We start from the raw sequence: 27,440 nt of genomic DNA on the forward strand, positions 1-27,440 counted from the left end.
AATGGTGGCCTTGACAGTGCCCTGGATGTGTAAAGTGTCTGCTTAAGACAAGTGGACGAGACTAATGGAGATGTCCGCTGTCCAGAATTCAAAGTGTCCGCTTAAATAAGGCTTATTTAACACGTGTCTTATGTAAAATAAAATCTGTTTCAAGACTTCTATTAAATGGCGACCAGCATGCCACAGTAATTTGCGCATATGCCCCCACATTAGACTGATGACATCAAAGAAACATTCTATTCAGATCTGGACGACATCCTATCAAACATCAATCGCCTAGACAAAAATCATATTCCTTGGCAATTTTAATGCCAGAGTGAGAAAGGACCACAAAGTATGGAATGGTGTCATTGGCAAGGAGGGAGTTGGCAGTGAAAACTCAAGTGGTATTAGGCTCTTCTCAAAATTTGCTGAACATGGATTGATAATCACCATCTTTCGCCAAAGGGATCGCTTCAAAACAACATGGCAGCATCCTAGATTGAAACACTGGCACCTCATTGACTATGTAATAGTCTGCAAGCAAGATCTATGCGATGTTCTCATCACCAAAGCAATAACAAGAGCTGATGCTTTTGTCACTGTCCAACCAGAGGAGGAAACAACAGAAGAGCTGCAGACATACTTTGGACACCGAGAAGTTTGGCAATACAGAAATTACTTCAAAATACAGAGAGCTCCTTCATCAGACTTTGCCGAAGGAATATCAACCCGATGTAATGCAATACTGGGAGAGTCTGAAGACCATTATTCAAGATGCTTGCAAAGAAAAAGTAGGATATAAGACCAGAAAACATCAGGACTGGTTTGATAAAAATGATGAAGGAATTGAAGCATTGATCTCAGAGAAGAGAAAAGCCTTGCAAGCATGGCGAAGGGACATGAACTCCCACTCTCAGACACAAGCCGTAAGTATTGCCAAAGCAAATGTCCAAAGAAAAACCTGTGAGCTCAAGAATGCATGGTGGACAGCAAAGGCAAAAGAGTTGCAATATCCAGCAGATAAAGATCCACGACAGTTCTTCCAAACGGCAAAAGCAGTTTATGGTCCCACCACCTTTGGGAAGAATCCCCTTTGATCCAGCGATAGTACTCTTTTAAAAGATCAATACTCCATCACGAATAGGTGGAAAGAGCATTTTGAAGACCTCTTGCACCAGGAATTTATTATTGATGAACAGGTGTATGATATATTAAAACAAGCTCCCATCAATGAAGAACTTTGCTCCCCGCCAACACTACATGAATTGATGAACTGATTGTGATGGTTCAGTCAGCTTCTGCTTTGAACGCTAGCATTCTGCCACATCCTGGGGGCCATCTGGTGGTGAATGAACATACCATTTCCAGTTCTATTATAACATTCAAAATTCAAAGTGTCATTGTTTAAGAAGCCTTTCTCGTGGACAGTAGAGATTTCTTCTGAGGACGCAGAGCACAGTTCTCTGCAAAATGTTAAGAATTTCACCTTATTTTCTTGACACGGAGTAAGCACAAAAGCCTATACACTATCATGTCTAACACTAGATGAAGTTAAGCATACTGTCAATCAAGCAAAGCGTCACAAAGCCTCTGGTCCTGATGGTATACCAGTGGAAGTTCTGAAAGAAGGGTGGAACTCCTAAGACACATACATGAACTGACTGTCAAAATTTGGAGCACTGAAGAAATGCCTCCTGATTTCAGAGACAGTCTGGTAGTTCCCATATTCAAGAAAGGATATCGAACAAACTGCTATAACTATTGGGGAATATCCTTACTGTTGTGCCTGGGAGAGCTTATTGCTCGAAACTTGGCAAATTGTATTGTACCCTTGGTGGAGAAAATAGTTCCAGAGAATCAGTGTGGCTTCAGGCCTTCTGTAGGAACCATAGATATGATATTCACAGCTCGTCAACTTCAGGAAAAATGTAGAGAAAAAAATAGACATCTTTATATTGCCTTTATTAATCTTACTAAGGTATTTGACTCTGAACAGAGAAGCTTTGTGGAAAATTTTAGCTCTATATGGTTTTCCACAGAAATTTATTTCCATCTTGAAATTGCTCTACACTGATATGATGGCAGCTGTCATTGGCAACAGCTCTATTGGAGTGTGTTGGAATGTTGTGTTTTCTCATAAAAATAAAAATAAGATGCAATGTATATATATCTTGTAGTAGTTTTAAGAAAACCAACATTAAGGTTATGTGTTGGCAACTCTGATAAATTGTGTCAAGTAGTTTATCTTGGTTTGCTATGTTCTTTGAATGTTTGAAGTGCTTGGTGTGTGTGAATGTCAGTTGTAATCAACAGCTCGTAATAAAAGGATGTGCGTGAGGAAGCTGGTGTTTCTGTGGTATAATTTACTTACCTAAACCGGTGTAATAAGCAGAAATTGAAGATATTTTCAATAGAGAGCCATTCCATATCAATACTGGTTTTAGGCAAGACTGTGTGATAGCCCCCACTTTATTTTCCTTGTATGTTGCCATTGTCATGGAACTTGTCAGATGATCTCCCTCCAGGAATACATATAACTTACAGGATGGATGGTAACTTTTTAATTTGAGCCATTTAAAGGCAGGAACTCTGACATTCTCTGCAGCATTAGTTGAGTTACAGTATGCTGATGATAATGCTGTCATAGCTCAGACACTAGAAAAGCTTGTGATAATCCCGATTGCTTTTCCTGACGTGTACAACAAGATCAGAAACTGAATACCAGCAAAGCACAGATCCTATACTAACCAGCCCCTAGGGAAGGTCAAAGAGATATCAATATCACAATTGATGGAGTGAACCTTCAAGTTTTAAACACCTTCCTATACCTTGGCAGCACCTCTGATCAAGTGCAAATATAGATTCAGAAATCCAACACAGAATTAACTGTGCAGGAGCATTCTTTGCTAAGTTAAGATAGTTTTTGACAATCGTGATGTGAATATCACAACGAAGATTCTTGTGTAAAATTCTGTTGTAGTTCCAACCTTACTCTACGGATCTGAATCCTGGACATGCTACAGTCGACACCTTAAGAAGCTGGAACAATATCAAGCGTTGCTTGAGGAGAATAATGCAAATAACTTTGCAAGACAGGCGCACAAATATCAGCGTTCTTAAAGAGGCACACACCACCAGTATAGAATTGATGGTTTTAAGGTGCCAGCTGCGATGGACAGGGCACGTACTTCACATGCCCAATAATCACATTCCCAAACAAGTGTTTTACTCTGAGCTATCAGTAGGTAAATGCTGTGTAGGCGGTCAGAGGAAGCAATTTAAAGATGTAATGAAGGCTAACGTGAAGAGATGTAACGATGTTGATAACTGGGAGAACTTAGCCATTGACCGTTCATCCTGGAGATCACTAGTACATCATGGCACACTATCTTTCGAAGAAAACCGCTGATGTACAGCGATTGACAAGAGGCAACGTAGGAAAGAAACAAGTGCCGAGGAGAAATAGAAACAACATGACTGCTCCACGTGGGACTACCTCTCATCACTGTGGCAAATTGCGTAACTCCCGGATTGGACTGTATAGTCACCTCCGAACGCATAGATGAAGAGGCATCCTGTCTGGAAGACAAACCTACTCAATTACAAGTGATTGCCATCATCATCATCATCATCATCATCATTTGTAAAATTACGAAAAAATAGTTTCTCATTCCTTGACCTCCCATTGTATGTTCAGTCTTCAGCCCGGGTTGGATCCTCAACAGCTCTGCCATCAGCTGTCATAGATGGCCTAGGCATCACTGAAGAGGCGTACTAGGGAAATGAGGAGTGAGGTAGTTTCCCGTTGCTTTCCTCACCAAGCCAGAAGTTGCTATTACATATCAGTCTGCCAAGCCCACTGAAATGCATGCACCAACCGACCCTATGAGCAACATTTTCACACCATTCATAGCAGGGACTGGCTGCACAAGGAATGGCATTACTAGCAGCGCTCATACCTCAGTCACTTTCATATTGTCTAAGCCAAGGATAAGACAGTGACTGATCAATGAAAGTAACAAAATTGCTCTAGCCCATACCAGAAGACATAGTGCACTGTAAACACTAGGTCCTGCCAGCAAAGGCATGACCTCCCATTACCACAAAAAAAGCATGGTTTCAAAAAATGTGTTTCTTAAATAATTTGGCTAGGAAAGGGTTAAGATAAGCATACAAAACTTTCTCAAATTTACAAAGATAACTGTGTCTTGCTTGCTCACAATGTCACAAATTCACAATCACTGACAAGTTTATGCAATGTAAACAATATTAGATGATTTAATAGAATCTGAAGATGTTACTGTAGAACAAAATATGTCATCCTTTGTTTGTTAGTGTCTCCCTCCAGGTATGCTATACTGTTGTGTGTGTTATAATTAGTATTTCAACAGATTAAAAACTTTAAAGTTGCCTTACCACTGTACCCAGCATACAAGCAAGTATTATTAACGTTCTGTCATTGAGAAAGTACATCATTATAGACTTATGCCTTTCAGTGTTCAGTCTGCAAGCCTCGGTGAATTTAAAAAATGCCTCTACTCTCCTCCATTTGCAACTATACTGTTGATACAAAAAATTTGATAAATCAAAATTACATTTGAAGTGCAATATATTGACATATTCTTTTAAACACACTTTATTATAACCTTCAGCAACTATAAAACATTTGAAGAACAAAAATCAAGTAAAAAATTGAATAAACTGAAGACTTGCACATTGATTAATGGGCACTGTATTTCATCTTACAAATGGCCCTCTTACAAGCCATTAGGGACTTAACCTTGGCATCTAAAAATCTGAAAACTGTGGAATCAGCAGAAGTACATGGTTAAATGTAATAGAGAATAGTTATAATAGATGAATAGTCTAATTTTTAGCTTCCTTGAAATTCCACATTTCAGTTATACTTGGTCATCACCGAACTTACAACCTCCTCCAACTGATAGAATATGAAGAAACAGTAAATATACTATTAAAATCTTAAGGAGGTTGATGTCTTTGCACAAGTTTTCTTTAAAGTACATACTATGAATGTTAATGTACTTACGCAGACTTTTTTCCACTACTGGAGTTCCAGTCTGCACAGGAGAGCCATGTAGAGATTCAACTGGGCTTGTAGAGAGTGAGCTAACTGTACTACTCACTGCAGAATAATCTGAAAGTTATAGCAAAATATTTATTTTTTCTGATATAATAACAGTAACAATTATTTACTTTCACCTTGCATAAAAAGATGTCGCATATTATTTTACTAGTTGTTTTATATCATGCCATTACAGATAGGTCTTATGGCGATGATGGGATAGGAAAGGGATAGGAGTGGGAACGAGGCAGCCACGGTCTAAATGTACAGTCCCAGCATTTGCTGTGTGCGAGAATGGGAAACCACAGAAAACCATCTTCAGGGCTGCCGACAGTGGGGTTCGAAACCATTATCTTCCAAATATAAGCTCACAGCTGTGTACCCCTCAAAATGTATGTTCCTTTTCATATATTTAAAGGTATGCGATAATGATTTTGTGAAAATGAAGGTCACACGTGTGCGTCGAGAGAAGACGATGTGTGCAGATCAGCAGCATGCGCCGGTGAATTGTTGAGACCTACTATAAGGAAGCTCCTTAGAAGAAGCTGGAAGCTGATTAACAATCTAGCAGATTACAAGTAACAAGTAACTAATCTCATTTTGTTCCGTATTGAAGATACAATAAGTAAACTCAAGATTAAAATTATCGTGTCCACCTTTTCAATACAAATATATATATATATCCTACTTACACGCTTCAACCTTAAAACATAACCATGCTTCTTTCTAAAGGAATATTCAAACTGTTTCAGAACCTAACATGAACGACTTTAACCAAGGTTCCGGTATTGTTAAAATTTCTTACGACTCAGGCAACCATATCTGCTGATGAAACCCCAACTCACGCAGTGATAAATTCTAGTCAATACATTTTGAGAAACCCCTATTCACGCTTGACCAATCCAATCCACAATTGGAATTCTAGTCATTATAAAATAAGTTAATTCAAATTTCATTTTTCATAATATGAATAGAATTCAGAATAAGGTCAACGAGATTTGGATAAGAAATGTAATTAAAGCAATATACAAATGAAAGCCCTCTTAAATTTACAATTATATAAATTTCATTTATTTTTGGCCCAAATGTTGTCTTTGTTTGAATGGATTTCATTTCCAACTACGTGTGGACTATAAATTGAATATTAACGATTTTATCCAAGTTTCTGGTGTTGTAAGAATTCTTATGACTCAGGCGACTATAACAGCTGAAGAAACCCCAACTAATGCAGTGATAAATTCTAGTCAATACTATTGAGAAGCCCCAATTTAAGTTGTGATCAATCCAATCTTCAATTGGAGGTCTGGTCATTGTAAAAAATGTAATTCATTGTTCATACATTCTGGCAAAGTTAATGCACTTATTGTACATACTGTACATATTGTAAAATGTGTAAATAGCATAAGACAATTGTATTTAGTATTAAGTTAGTTTACTATAAGTTCCAATGTTTATATTTTTAATTCTTGATCTTAGGATTAATATAGGCTGAAGATGCCCATAACTAGGGCGAAACATGTCCCTAACTGGTGTGTTTCATTCATGTAGAATTTAACCACTAAAAATATATATTTGTATTGAAAAGGTGGACACAGTTTTAATCTTGAAAGAGTTTACTTTATCTAGCAGATGCCAAGAATTATCTGGGAGACAAAACCATGAGAATCTTCTGTGGTCCTACATGAATAATGCAGTTGGCAAACATTTGTCAAGGTTAAGCGAGTCTAATGAGTGAATGCAAGCAACTACGAGACTATCACAAGTCAGACAGCTATATGGAGTTCAACAGGACTTACGAGTCGTGACGTGAACCATTCTGGACTGACACTGCACTTTGGAGGCTGTATTGGAAAGCAGGAGTTCAATATGCCATGTGGCTGCTAGTTTGATTATGATCATTGAGTAGAAACCGTGTTTAGTGGAAAACTCTACTGCAATTTAACTTTCAAACAACTGCAAATTGTAATTCAGTAAATTTAGTGATAGTAAAATGAGCATCTCCTAGTAGCAATTTTTAGTTTTAAGATCCCTGATAATCTGCCACTGTATATTTTGTAATTCACACCTTCTCAGACAGGTTTTGTTGTTAAAGTGCATATTTTATTCTTAAATGTTGCACTTGTCCCCTTTCAGTCATCAGAAATTACTGGTAATTTATAAAATATAATATCTCCAATCAATTAAGTATAAAAGAAACTAGCATGTGTCTAATGGGGGAATACTTATGTCTGTTGCGAAATAATATTACGCAGTTAAAATTAGGAGCTAAACTATAACATTGCTATGAAGTGTTGTACAGTCAAAGTTTATATTTTTGCAAGTGATTTCATTCATTTGTATTCAATTAATATATTTGCTGAAAACTTTTAAAAAGTTTGTGCAACATTATATACTGTAAATTTGAAGGTGTAATCCTAGGGGAGCAAAATAGTTTGGTGCATGTTAAACTACAACTGCCAGCTTACACAATCCATAACATATGTAGTTATTTCTGTGCAGAGTATGGAAATTGTTATAGAAACACACACAGAAAAGGAGGATGTAAAATGCTAGAGGAAAGGTAGGATTATTCATTTTAAGGAACTATTTAAATTACAGTGCAGAATTCACATGCCAGTGTGTTTTTTGCAGGCTGCAAATCAGGATACGGTGGAATAGCTAATAACAGCTGCTTTTTCAGGACATATGACAAGAATCCTGAAAAGTGGGCTTAGACTACCCATTCCACAGAACTTCCAGATTAAATCGAAGTTTGTGATACTTCAGTGAAGAGCTGATTATGAAAACAGATTATTTTATTTTACAGTGGAAGCTGGAAAGATGGAAATAGTCCAGGTGTGTTGGAAACTGAATTGGTAGCAGTTTCTCATAATGCCTAACTCGACATAATATTTGTAGGTTCTGACGAAGTTTCACCAATAACCAATGGTAAGACAAAAATTTCCAACAGCAAAAAAGGCTGAAGGTAAAATCAAGACAAAAGATTTAGTAAAATGTAAAAGGTGAAGAAAATTACAGTATGTACATGCTGAACCCTGTTCTTTTCACAAAGAGAATTCAACTGATTTAGATACCATGAAACAACATTCTTTTAAAAAATTGAACTAATTTCCAGTTGAGATTTTTTAAACCGATTAATCTTTATCATATCTTTAATTTTATTAGTGCTTCTTATGGGATTTTCAATATTAGACTTTTCATTGTAGGATAAGACTTTGTGGCTGGCATAACATAGCATTGTACTTCACCGTATCCGTTTCCTTCAATAAGAAGGGTTCTGCATGCCAAGCAAAATATAGGCACTTCTTATTGGCTTTTGCATAACTTTGAATTCATCAATTGATACTTTTTGAATAACACATTCAATACAGTTAAAGAAGTGGAATGTTATACTCAATGAACTGCACTCTTTTTTCACAATGTGATAAGATTTTAATATTTTTCTTCAAGAGAGAACATAGGATAGGTTTTAGACAGTAACATGGAAGAGAATTATTGTAGATTTTAATGTGCGTTTCTTTTATATTAGATATTTTATAAGGTCTTATTATGATGATGATGATGCTGCTTGTTGTTTAAATGACCAAACATCTAGGTCATCGGCACCCAATAGTACGAAATGAGATAAAATATAATGAGAATTTAAAAGTCCAAAGTTATATACTGACCAGAATTCAAAATGTGATGAAGAATGAATGGATGAATATGAATGTAAGACAATCGGTGGATCCGACCTGCAAAGCCCCACATTCCCAGAAACTAGCATAAAAAAATAGTATTAGTGACCAAAGGAGTGCTTCTAAAGCACAATCCTGAATCGATGATGCTTGTTTATTTATTTATTTATTTATTATGGCTTCTTTCATGTGGCGAAGTTAGGGCACACGACCCTCTCTGACACTTAACCATAATACAACAAATAATATTAAGGTTGCCTATTACTAATTATACTACTTATACTATTTCCTAAATTAAGCTTAAGTTACACACCCACACAATATGCAGCTTATTAGCTCGTTACTTCAGTCCTCTTTTCTATCTCACACAGACACTTGCACACACACTTACAATGAACACACTTGTCAACTACCCTTACGTTTACATTATATAAAACTAACAGAAACAATTTTTAATTTTACAATTACCAATCACACGCACACAATACACACTTCAATCGGTAACTCTCAACAGGAAGTCTCGGCAAGATATTTTAAATTTGGGGAAAGAGTCAATGCCCCTGACACCTACTGGCAGGGAATTCCAAAGCCTGGAACCGGTTACAATAAAAGATTTATTATACACAGAAGTGTGGTGGTGTTGTCTAAAGGGGTCCAAAATCCTGGTCATCAGCCCCTCAATGGTACTTATTGCTAGTGAAGTAGAACCATGGTATTTGTCATGTTGCAGTACTAATCAAAAGTAGCATAGACTTGCAGTATTCCACACATTGTGGTACTACTCCTAGGCAATGTAATACATATAACGCAGACCTATGGTGTTGCTCACATTGCGGCGCCACTTACAGGCAATGCAAACCTTATGACGTTCCTCACGTAAGTGTACTAATCACAGAGACTCTTACTATCCCATGGTGTTCCCCACATGGCTGGTACTAATCATAGGCAACGCAGACCTGCGGTGTCACTCATAGTGGTACTAATCACAGGCAACACCCAGACCCATGGTGTTTCTCACATAATGGTACTAATTACAGGTAACATAAGCCCGTGGTGTTCCACATGTAGTGGTACTAATCACCTGTACTATAAAACCCATCCTGATTCACATTCTCTTGCTACTAATCACAAACCAATTTTATACTTAACATAGTGGTATTACTCTTAAGTAAAGGCGACCCATGGTGTTTCCCAAGCGATGGTACTAATTACAAGTAGTCTCATGGTTCTAATTCAATCATCCCTTGGTCGCCCCTTTTAGTTGCCTCTTATGACAGATAGGGGATACCATGGGTGCATTCTTCGTCTGCATCCCCCACCCACAGAGGGTAGGGTGTTTGGTCCGCAAGAGCTATTTTATATCGCTCAAGTCTGCCGGCAAGTACCTCCCTATCTGCCACCTGGGACGTGCCACGTGGGAGTATCACCTCTCCCCCTGCTACGCCAGCATAGTACGTTCATGGGATAAGGTCTTATGTATTGTAATTTTAAGCATCTTCTTGGAGATTTTGACCGTCTTTTTTGTTTTTTGTTTTTGTAAATTATCTCTGAAGAAGATAAATAATTTTCTCTACAGATGTACAATGACTGAATGAATTAATTTAGTTATCACCTTATACTAACTGTGTAAATCAATTGTATTGACTGGTAGACCCTTATAAGCCCTTTTTTACTGGTTGTTAAACATTAGTAAATATGGATGTAACAGGAACCAAAAATGGTCAAGTTCATTAATACTAATTAATCCCAAGATTACTATTCTGGAAAAGAAACTTAATTTGACTCACTGCCAATGCACAAGTAATAAGTCTAAGTAAAAAGGAAAAATGGTTATAGAAGCTATGATTAAAGGTTAAAGTTTCCCATTGGAAGTGATCAAGTGATTATTTCATTTTTGACAGGTTGCTACTCAAAATAAAATCTTCTGAAGGAGTCAGACAATATTTGAAGCATGACTGGTTAGCTTTTCCCTCTGAAAGTCATTTGAGGAACATTTCTGAAGAGCTTAAAATGTTCATATGGGTTAGAATCCACATGCATTAACCATTAGGCAGTACCATATGGCTGATAAAACAGGCATGAGGGAGTTTTAAAAAAGTAAGTATGATCGCTGGAAAATGGTAAATAAAAATGTAAACAGACTCTGGGATGGATTTAAAGCAATTGTTGAGGAATATGAAAATAGGTTTGTACATTTAAAGGTGGTAAGGAATGGTAAAGATCCACTATATTATAACAGTGAAGTAAAGAGACTAAGGAGGCGCAGGTTGGAACGAAATAGAGTTAGAAATGGTTATGGAAGTAAGGAGAAATTGAAGGAACTTAGTAGGAAATTGAATCTAGTAAAGAAGTCAGCTAAGGATAACATGATGGCGAGCATAATTGCTGGTCATACAGATTTTAGTGAAAAAAATGGAAGGGTATGTATAGGTACTTTAAGGCAGAAACAGGTTCAAAGAAGGACATTCCAGGAATCATTAATGAACAAGGGAGTGTGTATGCGACGATCTTCAAAAGGCAGAAGTATTCAGTCAGCAGTATGTAAAGATTGTTGGTTACAAGGATAATGTAGAGATATGGGATGTGAGTAATATTAAAGAAGTATTAAAATTTACCTATGATAACAATGACATTTACAGTAAGATACAAAAGTTGATAACTAGAAAAGCAGCTGGAATTGATAAGATTTCTGGGGATATACTAAAGACAATCGGTTGGGATATAGTACCATATCTGAAATACTTATTTGATTGTTTACATCAATATCAGGAGCTATACCATACGAATGGAGAGTTGCTATAGTAGCCCCTGTGTATAAAGGAGAGGGTGATAGACATAAAGCTGAAAATTACAGGCCAGTCAGTTTGACATGCATTGTATGTAAGCTTTGGGAAAGCATTCTTTTGATTATATAAGACATGTATGCAAAATTAATAACTGGTTTTACAAAAGGCAGTTTGGGTTTAGGAAAGGTTATTCGACTGAAGCTCAGCTTGTAGGATTTCAGCAAGATAGCAGATATCCTGGATTCAGGAAGCCAAATGGACTGTATTGCGATTGACCTATCTACGGCATTTGATAGGGTAGATCATGGGAGACTACTGGCAAAAATGAGTGCTGTTGGATTAGAAAAACGAGTGACTGAATGGGTGGCTATATTTCTAGAAAACAGAACTCAGAGAATTAGAGTAGGAGAAGCTGTATCTGACACTGTAATAATTAAGAGGGGAATTCCTCAAGGCAGTATTATTGGACCTTTATATTTTCTTATACATATCAATGATGTGTGTAAAGAAGTGGAATCGGAGATAAGGCTTTTAGCAGATGATGTTATTTTGTACAGAGTAATAAGTTACAAGATTGTGAGGAGCTGCAGGGTGACCTCGATAGTGTTGCGAGATGGACGGTGGGCAATGGTATGATGATAAACGGGGTTAAAAGCCAGGTTGTGAGTTTCACAAATAGAGAAAGTCCTCTCAGTTTTAATTACTGTGTTGATGGGGTGAAAGTTACTTTTGGGGATCATTGTAAGTACCTAGGTGTTAATATAAGAAAAGAACTTCATTGGGGTAATCACAAATATGATTGTCAATAAAGGGTACAGATCTCTGCACATGGTTATGAGGGTATTTAGAGGTGGTTGTAAGGATGTAAAGGAGAGGGCATATAAATCTCTGGTAAGACCCGAACTAGAGTATGGTTCCAGTGTATGGGACCCTCACCAGGATTACTTGATTCAAGAACTGGAAAAAATCCAAAGAAAAGCAGCTCGATTTGTTCTGAGTGATTTCCGACAAAAGATTAGCATTACAAAAATGTTGCAAAGTTTGGGCTGGGAAGACTTAGGAGAAAGGAGACGAGCTGCTCGATTAAGTGGTATGTTCCGAGCTGTCAGTGGAGAGATGGCGTGGGAGGACATCAGTAGATGAATAAGTTTGAGTGGTGTCTTTAAAAGTAGGAAAGATCACAATATTAAGATAAAGTTGGAATTCAAGAGGACAAACTGGGGCAAATATTCATTTATAGGAAATGGAGTTAGCGATTGGAATAACTTACCAAGGGGAATGTTCAATAATTTTCCAATTATTTTCCAATTTCTTTGCGAGCATGTAAGAAATGGCTAGGAAACTGCCCTAAATGTAGATCAGTAGTGATTGAAGTTGAAGTTCTTTCAAAGTATTACAGATATTTATGAGATTAAAAAATATGCCATTATGTTTTTTGATGAAGTTTTTTGACCTAAGTGCTCCAACTCTACCCTTTTAAGCAAATAATTCAGCAAACCGTGAAGGTCCTTAGGAATAAGCTAAGAACATACAGTACAGTTGAAACCGTTTATTGCGACATTGCTTTTAAAGATGTATTGGACATAACGGTGAAATCTAATGGCCCCATCTGAATCCTATATAAACACAGTACAGTGAAACCTCGGAATGCGAGCAACTTTGTCTACGAGTGTTTTGCAAGACGAGTAAACATTTTAAATAAATTGTAACTTAATAAGTGAGTGAGGATCCGCAATATGAGCGTCACGTGTGCCTACGATTTCCCCTCCCCCGTTCGCTTGTTGAATAGATGAACAAGATCTTTGGTTCTGTATTGAAGAAATACATTTCAGAAAATAATCTGCCGCTCAAAGTCTTGCTGGTTATGGACAATGCTCCTGCTCATCCTCCAGGCCTTCAGGATGACACTGGAGGAATTCAAGTTTGTTAAGGTTAAGTTCCTTCCTTCCAATACTACTCCACTACTCCAGCCTATGGATCAGCAAGTCATTTCAAACTTCAAGAAGCTATACAGCAAAGCACTATTTCAGCGATGCTTCGAAGTGACCGAAGGAACAAACCTTACCCTCCGAGAGTTTGGAAGAAATAATTTCCCCATTGTGAATTGCCTGAAGATCATTAATAAAGCCTGGGATGGAGTCATGAAGAGAACTCACTTCCACTTGGGGAAAGTGGTGGCCTGACTGTGTTCTTGGACGTGACTGAGAGTATTGTTGGCGACAATAAGCCTCCAGTTGTCGATGAAATTGTGTCCTTATGGAAGACTATGGGGCTGGAGGTGAATGACGTGCACATTCAAGAGCTTGTGGAAGAACATAGCCAAGAACTGACCACCAACAAACAAATGGACCTGCATCGCGAAAAATAGGAGGAGGTTATGGAGATCTTGTCTGGAGAAGAGGAGGAGGAAAAGTCAATGGAATCTCTCTTTTTAACTGAGATTCGGGAGAAGTGCAAAATGTGGGAAACAGTGCAAAATTTTGTAGAAAAACACCATCCGAATAAGGCTGTAGCAGTGCGAGCAATGAATCAGTTCAATGACAATGCAATGTCACATTTTTGTGAAATCTTCAAAAGAGACGAAAGCAACAGTCATTGGACAGGTTCCTAGTTAAAGTTGCACGAAAAGGAAACTATTCCAGTGAGCCAGCACATAGCAGTGATACCGTTATTGAAATTCGTGCTACAGAGTAACTCTTCTCATATCATCTCTAGTCTCCCTCACACCAACAATGATTCTATTGTAAGGAAAAGTGCACTTTAATTTGTTTTACGTTATATTTTGTTTTAGAAATGGTATGCAAATATTTTTGAGTTGTGGACGAATCATCCGTGTTTCAATTGTTTCTTATGAGAAAACTTGCTTTGATATACGAGCGCTTTGGATTACAAGCATGTAGCTGGAACGAATTATGCTCGCAATCCAAGGTTCCACTGTATTTAAAAAATAATTTAGTACGACATTACATATTAAGACATCATAAAAAAGTATGTATTCTGATCACATTTTCAGAGAAATGTATTGACTATAACGTCCAATGTTTATTTTTGTATACTTTAAATCAGTCTGTCCATTAAATAGTCAAGAAACATCGCTGTGAAGGTGATGCAAAAGAAAATGTTTAATATTGAAGGAAAGTCACACAACATAGTGTTTAAAAATTAGGGAAACAAATGTCAGCATCGCGAACGTATTGTATCACACTGAATGATTTCTACAATCTGTACGGCCAAAGAGAATATGCAGCCTCTTTTTGAAGAAAATTATTTAAAATGAAACGTGTCAGAATATCTGAGCACAAAGATATTGAAGAGTATTTACTTAGATAGTTTAAGCAGCAGAGGACAAATAATAAATCAATCACTATTTATCTGCAGCATGCTGGTATTATTCACTTCATATCTTGGGTATATTTAGAAGGAATTTTTCTGTTATTTGGTTTGTTGTGGTAGCACTGCAGTCAGCTGGTGCTTCATCTTGTGGATTACAAAATTCAGCCTCTTTAGCATGAAGTACACCAGTGTCGAAAAGTTAAGCATAATCACTAAACGAGGTCATACCGCCCGATAGGAATGTCAGATGGATTGCTGAACGAATGGAAGCTGACACACCGTATGTCACAACTTGTCCAAGAAAACAGTGTCGGAAATGTTCCGATAGCTTTGACAACAATCAACAAAACTTGGCTATGTCTTCCACAACAAAATATGCTGTTAATAGGGTGTATGGTTACCCCTAACAGCCACACATGCTTCGCAGCGATGTGGCATGCTCTCTATCACATGGTCCAAGAGCACTTATGGCAGTCTATCCCATTCCTCTGAAAGGGTATTACGCAGGTCTTTGAGGGTCCTTGGTGGAGTCTGACAGGATGCAATTTGCCTCCCCAGTGCATCCCAGGCATGTTCTGTAGGCTTCAGATCCACAGACCCCGCTGGCCAGTCCAGGTAATGAATGCCTTCCCCAGCCAGAAATTCATCCACCAGAGCAGTGTGGTGCGGTCGCGCATTATCGTCCATTAAGAGGAAGTCTGGACCAACTGCACCTCAAGAGAGTCGAACATGTGGTCTCAGTACCTCATCCCTGTATCACCGAGCATTAACAGTGTTCCTCGGACCACCCATGAAGATTTGCAGGCCCGTATGGCCATTCAACATTATGTTGCCCCACACCATGACGCCACCACCACCACCACCACACTAGTCTCATTCCACGATGTTCCTGTGGTTGTATCAGCTACCCGGTTCTCTCCAGATTAATATGCAATGGGAATTGTTCTGCAAACTGAAGCGGGATTTATCTAAAGAGCACATGCCTCCATTCATTCATAGTCCAATTTCGATGTTGACGGCTCCATAGTCTGTGCTGGAGTGAGCGGGACACGCACCGCTGGACGTCTGGCAAACAGCCCTGCTGTTCTGAGCCTCCGGTACACAGTTTGCTGGGAAATGGCAACCCCTGAGACTGCTGCAAGCTCCGCCGACAGTTGTCTTGCAGGTGCATTCCGATTTCATCGGGCAGTTAAGGCCAGATATTGGCCCTGCTGTGGGGTGATAATCCTTGGTCGACCTGGTACTGGCCTATAACTAACATCTCCTGTGTCTCGAAATCTTCTCAAAAGCCTGGAAATGACACTTTGTGGCACATTCAAGGATGCGGCGACTTCGGTCTGTGTCTGGCCTGCTTTCAGGCGGCTAAGTATTCTACCCTGAAAAACAGGGTCCAAATGGCATTGTGTCATGCTGTCACGTTCACCATAAGGTTGCACTCTGCACACTATAACAGGGCAAACGCGACTGAGGGAATGTGGGGCGGAGGCACTGGCTGTGTTTACCTTGTGGTTAAGCCACTTGTCAAAGCAGGGAACACTCCTTTCCTATACAGAGCGAACACATAAGGTTGGTAGGTGCATATGTCGTGCGATTTGCGGTCTATTTCCTGTTGCCCTGCTTACTCTTTACTTATGCTTAACTTTTGGATACTAGTGCATTTTATTTTAAATATGAAAAGAATTACTGTGTTTTTGGAAGTTAGTTGCTTCTGCTATTTACAAAATTATTTTCTTCTGTGTTTTATATACAGACATTGTATTTTCAGATTTTAGTGTGAAGTTGTGTCATGAATCAAAAGTGAGGTTATGGGTAAGGCAAGAGATTTATCTCTTTGGAAAATAGCAGGGGCAATTTCTCCGAGCAAGCGCAATATTTTTCTAAAGCAGGCGAGTTAAAAAAATTACAATATGTACCGTATCTGTAATAGATCTGCATTATACAAATCGCATGTTGGCGAGTCCAGTGAGGCTTGCTCGTGTTTTAGGAGCTTCAGCGGAGCTGTCGACACAGCGAGAAATGTATGCACGCGCAGGTTTCTTCTCTCCAAGGCCGATTGCAAGCTGTCACGTTTGTAATGTGTAGTTGGAAGCTCTGGTCTTGAGAGCTACAGATCTAGTGTGTTGTGTCAGTGAGTAGTGTACTGCAAGTTCCTGATAATCTATTCTGAATGATTTGACGTGCTGCAATGGGTTCCGAACCGTGCATTATTGACAGCTTGTTATCAAATCCATTTTCTCGGAGGACTATCCAAGAGAAAACAGACATTATTAAGAATGGCAGGCCCTGTCCGGCGCTGTCAGATTTAAAGACACAGCAAAGGGAGAAAGATAGAGAATATGTACGTTCGTTCTCTGTATTTCAAAATATGCACTGGTTGACAGGGTCCAAGAAACTAAATAGACTGTTTTGCTGGCCGTGTTGACTATTTTCTGCTGATACTGGTGTATGGTGTAAAAGTGGCTTTGACAATTTGAACACCTTGACACTGTCCATTACAAGACATGAGAAATCTGCAAACCATATTAAGTGTTTCTTGCAGTTAAATAGCTTTGGGCATACAACGATCGACCACCAGCTGGATGAACAGAAACGCATCAGCAGCCAACTTCATAATGAAAAGGTAACGAAAAATCGTGACATACTTAAACGACTGATCGATGCAGTGTGTTTTTTAGCAGAACAGGAACTACCATTTCGTGGACATGATGAGTCTACAACTTCCATAAACAGAGGGAATTACATCGAACTTCTACAATTTACAAGTGGCAGCTCATCTGAAAGACTCCACCATTTTTAGAGGGACGTCGTCTGCAATCCAAAATATTTTAATAGCAGAAATAAGTTCAGTAATTTTGAGAATAATAAAGGAGGAGCTTAAACGAGCAACTTTTGTGGCAATGTTGGACGAAACGTCCGATATTAGTAAGTCACAACTCTCTACTTTACTCCGTTTTGTAGATGAAAGTGGTGAAATTCAAGAGAGGTTTCTTGGTTTTGCTGACGTTAGTAAAGATCGCACTGCTGGAGCCTTCTTAAATCATGTTCGTGCTATTTTAAAAGAGTTCAGTTGTGAGGAAAAGATTGTAGCTCAAACATATGACTGTGCTGCTGTCTTAGCCGCTCATGTGAATGGGCTTAATAAACTACTTCAAGACCAGTATCCATATGCGACATTTGTGCATTGTTATAGCCACCTATTGAATTTAACACTACAGCAGTCTGCTTCAAAAATCAAAGAATGTACAATTTTCTTCCAAACAATGTCAGGACTTGCTGCTTTTTGTTTCAAAGTCTACAAAGAGAACAGCTGCTCTTCGAGAGTTTGTTCAGAAGAAGTTGCCAAGAGTAGCACCAAAGAGATGGAATTTTGCTTCACGTCTTATTATTACTGTGAAGGAATATTATGATACGCTGGTGAAATTCTTTCAACATGTCCAAGATACTTCAGACGACTGGGATGAAGACACTACATTGAAAGCACAAGGATTTTTGTTCTTCTTACTTAAGTTCAATACTAGATTTCTGCTGGCAGTGTTCTCCAAGATTTTTTTCATTCTCCGATGCAGTGTTCAATATTTTACAAACAAAAAGTCTGGATATTCAGTACTGTGGCAAGAAGGTTGAGGAACTCTTTAAATATCCAGTCTATGAGAGATGAAGATTTTGATAGTTTGTATGGACATGCTGATACTGAAATTGATGTTTATGGAGGACAGCCGTGCCCTAAAAATTGAAGAATTAGTGATGAGCCAGAAACATCAAAATACAAACGTCTATTCAATGACATTATTGACAATGTACTTGTCCAAATAGGAGAGCGTATTAAATGCATAAAAAAAATCTGTTCTTCTCGCTGTTGGATTGTGATTTGTTCGGGAAGCACAGAAATAGGTTTCCAGACAGTGATGTTACTGCCCTAGAAAAGACCTATGGTTCATTTTTCGACATTGTTCGCTTAAAAACCGAATTATGTGTGATGTATTCATCTTCTGATTTTAAAGAGAAAAGTGTTTCAGGCTTAATGCAGTTTATGCATACTAATAAATTGTACATGGGTATGCCAGAAATTTTCAAGCTCATCAAACTTGTAGCAACAATTCCTGCCACTACATCCTCTGCAGAACATCCTTTTTCAACACTGAGACGCATTAATACATATTGCAGATCGACTCAAGGTCGGGAGAGACTCATCATTAGCTATGTTGTCGATTGAAAAAGGATTGCTTGCAAAAATTAGATTACAGTCCTCTTTCTATGATGAAGTTATTGATGGTTTTGTAAAGAGAAGCCGCAGAGTAGCGTTTGTTTTCAAGTACGATGATCTAATAAATAGTTGCAATTTTTCTGTGTACATAGTTTGACGTTTACTTGTTTAAATTATATAATCACTGGCTTGTCATGATTTGTTAGTAATTATAAAATGTGTCTGATTGTTATTCTTTTGGCCATTCTTGAAGGTGTGACGTAACCAGTTTGAATGCATGTTCATGTAACCAATGATTAAAATGTTCATGTGATTTAGCGATTATTGGGTTTATAAATTTTATTCATTCAGAACTATGTACAGAAAGACATTAATAAATAAATAAATAAATAAATGTCCCACCCTACCAACTTTCACGAATGGAAGAGCAAGCCTGACTTTCATGACCAGCATTCGCCCCTGGAAAATAGCAGTTCCACTTGTTCTTTTACAAGGAAAGACTTACTCACAGAGGGCCATAGCAAAAAACTGAGTACATCCCAAAAATCTGTTAGCAGAATAAAAAAAGTGTGGTAAAGAACAAGAATACCAACGGAATCGTAATGGGAAATGTGGACATAAACAAAAACTTAGTGACAGAGGGAAGGATTCTGAACTTGTCAGCCTCCTAAAAAAAAAAACCAAGATCATTCTTTCAATGGCTGTGAAGTGCCTTAAGTGGGCTAGAGGCCTCAAACACTGGACCCCATTAGATTGGTAAAAGGTAAATCCTTTTATTTACTTATTTCTACAATAAATAAACATGAAAAGTTCATTTAGAAGGATTAATTACTTGAGGAGGCCCACTAGAGCAAAATGTCATTGAGAATTTTTGGAAGTTCATTTTATTGTTGTGTATGGAACTGTTTCCCCCTCTCTCTGAGTGTCAGTTATAAGCTGAGTGTTATAAAGGGGTCTGTTTTCCTTCCAGGTGATCTTTACAGATGAATCCATCTTCTCTATTTGCGATGAATACTCTCAATACCTCAGGAGGATACTGAACAAGGAATTCAACATTGTGTTCAACAAAGTGTTAAACACCCAGCCAGTGTGATGATTTGGGGAATGATGTCAGTGTGGGGCCCTGGATATACTTATATTGTAGAGGGAACTATGACAGTATCAGTACCTAAGGGTACTGAAAGAAGAACTGCCACAGGCGAATTGCTTGTTTCCAAATGGGGAATTTGTCATGATGCAGGATAGAGCTTCCTGTCACACGGCGAAGTCTGTGTTGAATTATTTGGCTGAGGAGGAGGTCAGTGTTCTTCCCTGGCTAGGGAACTTACCAGATCTTAACCCTATTTAAAATCTCTGGGTTATAATTAAGATGAAGCCGAAGAAGAGTAACATCACTACGAAGCAAGCCTTAATGGAACGACTAACCGAGATATGGCATCGTGACCCAGAAATAAGAACAATGTAAATTTGGTAAATAGTATGCCTCGAAGACTCCAGTCTGTTATCAAGTACTGATCATTGTGTAGGATTAATTAATTATGTAATTTTATGTAAATAAGGACTAGTGAGTAGCAAAATTAACATTGAGTCTAATAATGTGGCCACCATCTGTAAATCTGTTAAGTGTGCAGCCTAAAACATCCAGATTTTTAATAACAAAACAGAAAATCCAGTTTGAACGTCTATTGGCTATAACGGCCATTGATTGGTGTCCCTTCAGAGCCCTTATAACCAATTTTGAATGTCTTTTCATTAAATCCAGCAGATAACAAAAGTAAAACATGGGCAATTTTGGGATTTTGTGCATGTTTTGAAGTGCATAAGAAATTACTTCTATGATAAGATTGAACATCAATGTGGAGGTGAAAATGTCAATTTCAGATGCTCGAGCTTCTACCCACACTAGACACTTCAGGTCCAGGATTATACGGGAAGCTGTGGAAATATTTAGAAATCCTAACATCTTGGAACATGACATGATCTGATGATAGAGTGTGCTCAGCTATTGCTGATTTGTCTGGCTGGTCGAGACAAATATTACGTTCATGTTCCTTGATTCGCGTACCAATGGACTGGCATGTTTGGCCAATGTATACCTTACTGCAAGTAAAGGTAATTTCGTATACCCCAGGACGTAAAAGTGGGGACAATTTGTCCTTGGTTTTACCCAGACTGCGAGCAATTTTAGTGGCGGTGCCAAACACGGTTTTTATATTGTGTTTGTGGAGGACCTTGGAAATTCAATCTGTGGTGTTGTGAATGCAAGGTAAGCAGGCAGTTCCCTTCACTTCCTTCTGTGAGCTTCGCTTGGTCGTTTCTCTGGGATGCAGGGCTCTATGAATCTGCAAATCGCTGTAACCATTACCCTTGAATGTGACTTTGAGCATGTCCATCTCCATCTGGATATTTGATGGCTCACAGATTCGTCTCGCCCTCTAGGCTGACCGTTACGTTATGAGGCGGACGTTTAGGTATGAAGTATGTCTGCTTTCCTGGGGTATATATCCTTGCTCCAGAGCAAGCTTCTAATACTTTGATGATATATATGTGCCGGCCTTTCCTGTTCGTACATCATCTTGTTCTTTCTACTGTCTTCGTTATACTTACTATGCATTTGAAATTTCAGTTTCTTCAGCACTGGTTCCCCCAAGCAGTAAATTGAACTGTTGGTCAATCCATCATCCTTGTTGTCACCAGAAACTCTTATTTGCATTGAGCTTCATCCCATACTGCTCCATTGCTTCTCCCCATGCATTTGGTTGCTCCTGTACTACTTCCTGTTTACTTCACCATCATCACTAATCTTTGAAAACTAATTCATAATATTTGGCAAGAAATTCAGAGGGTAACACAGAAGTGTAATTTTAGGGCAAGGATATGGAAGTATTCAAATGAAAGACTAAATTTAATTAATATCCGTAAATATTTAACTTCATTCAATTTTTCTTTTTTTCTTTCCATGTTCATATCTCTTACATCTAGTGTTTGTTGTGTGACTAATTATACATGAACAAAACTTGGGGCACACAGCATAAAAAGCTAGAAACAGGTGATCAAGAGTAGTGCATTGACATGGAAGGGACACGCATCCGATACTTACTATTGCCCTCAGCTGCGCTAGGCCACGTCGAGTTCAGTGAAGAAAGGCTGCCGTATCCACTACTACCATTAACTGAAGGTGCCATTGGTGGTAGTAGATGATGTAACAGCTTCTGTTGCTGTTGGTGGTGTGCTTGAGAGTTGAGTAATGGCATGAAGCCATACTGAAGCCAGGGTCCACCATTTAAAGTAGGAGTTAACAAGGGTGGAGATGGGGTTGGCGGTTGTCTTGAGGGAGGTGGAATGAGCAGTGTTGGAAACGGAGGATGACTGACTCCAGCTTGGCAACCTACAAAGAGACATTCTGCTTACATAGTTGCTCTATGAAGAAACATTTTAAGCCAATAAACTTCACACACACACACACACACACACACACACACACACACACACACACACACACACACACACACACACACACACACACACACACACACACACACACACACACACACACACACACACACACACACACACACACACACACACACATATATTGAGTTGTGACAAAAATACCATAACATTTACAAATCATGTAAGAATAGCCAAGTTATGGTTAAAGAAATGATGACAGCTCTATATTGAACAATTTTATGAACTTAAGAGATTTACATAAATCATTCTGTTGGTTTAATTGTTGCTGGTGTAATTCACTAATTGTTTTGCTCAGGGCTGAGCATTGTGACCTCATACATGTGCCAATTTGTTCTGGACTTAACCTGCTACTTCCATCAGTGGGGGAGATTTGGGAGGGGGTGCATTGGGGAGGCAGTCACTTCACTTTGTGGGGTGAGGGGGTGGGGAACTATTTTTGTTCCATTTTAGCAGACTAATACCAGGAATTTTACGTAGGTCGAGTTATAAGTCATGGCAATTAATTTCTCGCGAATAGGGGACAACATGGAAAATCTAAGATATGCATTTGGAAACGTACGGTATGTACTTGCGTATGATGCTACTAGATGGTGTATGTAAACAGCAGTGTGGGTCTAAGCATGCCCCCAAGTTCAGTGTGTGAGTGAGAGCATCACAAAATGGAAGTCAACAATGGTGGGGATGGGAGGTTCTTCCACACCCGCCTTATTTGCCTGACTTACAAGTGATGAAAATCATTTTTCGTCCGTATTGAAAGTTTCATAAACTGTATATAGGATAATATCTTTTTTATTTCCACCTATTCAATACATTACAAGAAGTTGACATTTATTTTAAAACGTTATTCAGATGAGACATGTTTCGCCTCTCACTTTGAGGCATCTTGAGGCATTTTGATAATGACTGAAGATGCCTCAAAGTGAGAGGCGAAACATGTCTCATCTGAATAATGTTTTAAAATAAATGTCAACTTCTTGTAATGTATTGAATAGGTGGAAATAAACAAAAGATATTATCCTATATACAGTTTATTTGCCTGATCCGAGCCCATGTGACTATGATCTAATCCCCAAAGTCAAGAAGCCATTATGTGGACAATGGTTTGCTAACAAAGAGGACATCGTAACAGCATTTCGGAGAGAGATGGCACACGTTAACTATACAAATGCAGCGAATGGTATTCAGCGCCTGCCCCACCACTGGCAACGCACAGTGGAAGCCTTGTGTGATTATTTCGAAGGTCTGTAACCAGTGGAGATTGTCTTTTGTACGTAGTCTTGTGTATTTGCTGTCTATACCATAATAAAACAATGTTTACCAATGGCCTGTGTTTTGTCACTTTCCTACGATCATTTCGTGAAGTCAGAATTTGTCTTCAGGCACTATGCATAAGTACATGCCCTATATTTCCAAATGCATATCTTAGTTTGCAAGAAAAAAAATAGTTGCCATGACTTATGACTTGACCCTCGTAAAAAATATACAAACCCTGTTTTATCACCCAATTATTTCCTTTAATTCATTCAATAATTATTTAAAAATTACCTAGCGGAAGCATGCATAAAATGCCGCAGCAAACAAAATCGTACAGCACTACAGCAAGTAGTGAAGACTCTTGCAGCAGGGTGTGAAGGATTGCAGGGGTATATTTTTGCCGCTTACATTTGTCAGTCTGGCAGTTTCACCCAGTTAATGTGTATTCAAATACAAAATGACTATTGTATAATCACATTGTCCTTCCTCTTTAATTTTAATACATGTGGAATTTTTCCTTTAGTAAAAATTTTATTGTATAGTATTGAATCAAAATCTTAAAAAGCTTAATACCACAGTTAAGTTTGTAAACTGTCAACCTTTTCTTGTTTGTTGAAAATTGCTCAGAGAGCATAAAAAACTTACCATTTTGTAGATTGCTTTTTTTCCTTTCTATTTTGCTGTCTAACCTCCACTCCTATATCCCTCAGACCCCTGCTACATTTTGTTTATAAATTTTTGTGCCCCCCACCCACTTCTAGTTCCCAATTGCCACTACCAACTTCCATTGTTCTATATTTTCTGCCTCAAATACAGACTTCCTTAAAGGCATCTGGGTAACCACCTCCATCTGATCAACTCATCTGCTTGGTGCTCTTCCTCTTGGCCTTTTACCGTCAACTATTCCCTGTACTGAAGCCTTCATTATTTGTCCTGTCATCTTGCGATGTGGCCGAAAAAACTGAAATATCTTCTTGTGGCATAGTAAGGAAAGAGGTTTTCTCATGCCTAGCTCATTTCTGATTGACACTAATTCTTCTCTGTGTCCATGATATTCTTAGTATTCTTCCCCAGCACCATATTTCAGAGGAGTCAATACCGGTATGCTTATGTTCTCTAGCTTTGACAGTCCACACGAAGTGAATTTTCATGTTTCTAGATATTCCTCTGTCAAGCTTCAACTTCTCCATTGCACAACATCCAAGAGCTATTCTGTAATTTCCTGTTCATAGCCACCCCTTATCACTCAGAACTGTAATTGATAAAATAAATAATAGAATGAAAATTTGATAAGACATTATGTAAAAAGAGGAACACTTGTTAACTTCAGAACGTATTCCAGAAGTTTATAATTTAATATTGTATACAGAAAATAGAATTCAGGTTTTCAGAGATTAGAGTAAATTCTTTTTTAGAGAATAAAGATGGTTATTTAGAAGTTACTGAATTCTTGGGAAAGGAGCACTAGATGAAAATAAATAAGTCCAAAACAAAAGTAATAGAATGTGGTCTAACAAATTCAGATGTTGCAGGAAATATTAGATTAGGAAGTGAAGTCTTGAAGTAAGTAGATAAACATTGTTACTTGGGTAGGAAAATAACAATGGCAGAAGCAAGGGCAGGAAATGCTGACTAGCGCAAGCAAAGAAGGTCTCTCTTAAGAAATGTGCTCACTTTGAACATAGATTTATAGAAATTAGATGTTTAAGACTTTCTTCTGCAGCGTGGCATTGTATGGAAGTTAAACATGGATGATAACTAGCTCAGAAAGAGAAAATCTTCTGAAGTGTGTTACAGAAGAATGCTGAAGGTGAAATGGATAGATCATATCACGAATGAAGAGATACTGAATCAAACTGGTGAGGAGATCGAGATCGATTTGGCTAAATTTGGCGAGAAGAGATAGAATGATAGGGTACATTTTAAGACACCCTGGACTTCAGTTGGTTGAGCGAAGTTTAGGTGGTTAGAATGGTAGAGGTAGACTATCAGACCAAGGTATGAATAAGACAAGAACTGAGTAGCTCTAGGATGCAGTTAGATGGAAATGAAAAGATTAGCACAGGATAGGGCGGCATGGATAGCTGCATCAAACTAGTCTATGGACTGATGACTCAAACTCACAAATTGTGCAGTTACATACTGTCCTGATAAAGACTTATTTGTTTGAAATTTTTGACATGCCAGCAAACACAAATACGAAGAAAAAAGACTACACACGTAAGATACAGCAGATTAAATTGTTCTTGTGTGACGAACGTTGATGATCATGTTGGGCAATCATCTGCAACCAAAGAAGTTTGTGGTTTCCTTTCTTCCCAACTAAGACAAGATGCACTGGACTGTACCTCATTACATAGGCAGGGTACTGGGGCTTCTAAACTTCAAAACTTTATGCTTTTCCCAACATCTGGAACATTACTTCATTCTGAATTTTCTTGGTCCAGCTGACCCAGAGCATTGATATATTAGATAATTACCAAAACATAATACACACATTTGGTAATATGAAAAAGACAGACGTAAGAGCCCTTTACAAGGTGATTCTGCAGACTGATGAGGGCTCTGGTGGAGGTGGACGAAGTTCTAAAGCTGGATGGAGAGGCATAATAGGGTGCCCAAGATGAAGTTACTGGTATATTTACCTAGGTGAAGGCCTGCCCTAGAATTTAAGGAGTGTGCCAGTATGAAATCAACGCTGAAGAAGGGCAGAGGGAAGCAGTTTATTTACATTATTGAACTGTTGAAGAAGTGTTGCAGGAACAGCATAATTGCAAGGGAATGAGGGTGCAGTCATTTTTACATGTACTTGCATGGTAGTTTTTAGGTGAAGACAAGAATATAATAGTCAATTCTGTATGAAATGAATAATTTTTGTGCAAAAGTAGTCAGATTCTGTTAAAGCATTTTGTTCTTCATCTGATGAGTAGGCTTACAGGTTTAGCTTTTGCACTGCTCGCAATGAAGAGAACCATGGGCAGGCATTTAATACAACTTTTAAGGACATGGTTGAATGTACTTTTTTTTTTCATGAAATTCCTAGAATGAATCAATGTTGAACATATTTAATCTCTAATTTGGACTGAGACCTAGGGCCATGGTGACCCCAATGTGCAGTGGACAACCGCTGCAGTCAGCCTCCTGAGAATTTATGGGCAAACCATGAACCTTGGCTGACCAAAATGCAGTAGACTGAGTGGGTTGGTTTTATGATATGGGCTGTGTGGCTCTAAGTCTGTATTTGGGAAATGCTGGGTCCAAATTCTATCATTGGAGACAGGCAGTGTTTCATATTGGGCCAGGGTCTGAGGCCTGTGCTGTACTGAATTTCTCGTGGCCTGATATCTATAGTTATAACTAGCTGATGAACCCGTGCTTCGCTACGGAATTCTACATTGTATACAGAATTCTAGGTTAGGTGGTGTACATGTTGTGAGCAAGGTTGTATTAAATCGTATAGCTCTTAACGTTACCCTAGAAACGCGACGGGGAACTCGCCAAACATCTTTTCTCATATGAAGACTGAGTTTGGAAATTTTCACTGTAATGGTAGACCTGCTTGCATACCATCAGTCACAATCTGGTTGGGGAGCTTTATTATAATGGTAGACAATCACTCTCCACCTGCCTTTTTACATTCTGAAAAA

At 38.4% G+C, this 27,440-nt stretch overlaps 1 protein-coding gene across 1 annotated transcript in view; it reads right to left on the minus strand.

Moving 5' to 3' along the window:
- Positions 1 to 27,440, minus strand: part of BicC (protein bicaudal C) — a 345,922-nt gene that overhangs the window by 60,825 nt on the left and 257,657 nt on the right. Inside the window, exons 10-11 of the mRNA XM_067138510.2 lie at positions 22,166 to 22,453; positions 5,030 to 5,137 (exon numbers count right to left, since the gene is read on the minus strand). Coding sequence (XP_066994611.1) covers positions 5,030 to 5,137; positions 22,166 to 22,453 — 396 coding nt within the window. The remainder of the gene's footprint in view (positions 1 to 5,029; positions 5,138 to 22,165; positions 22,454 to 27,440) is intronic.

Source organism: Anabrus simplex, chromosome 1 (genome assembly GCF_040414725.1).
Source record: "Anabrus simplex isolate iqAnaSimp1 chromosome 1, ASM4041472v1, whole genome shotgun sequence".
In the NCBI taxonomy this organism is placed as follows: domain Eukaryota; kingdom Metazoa; phylum Arthropoda; class Insecta; order Orthoptera; family Tettigoniidae; genus Anabrus; species Anabrus simplex.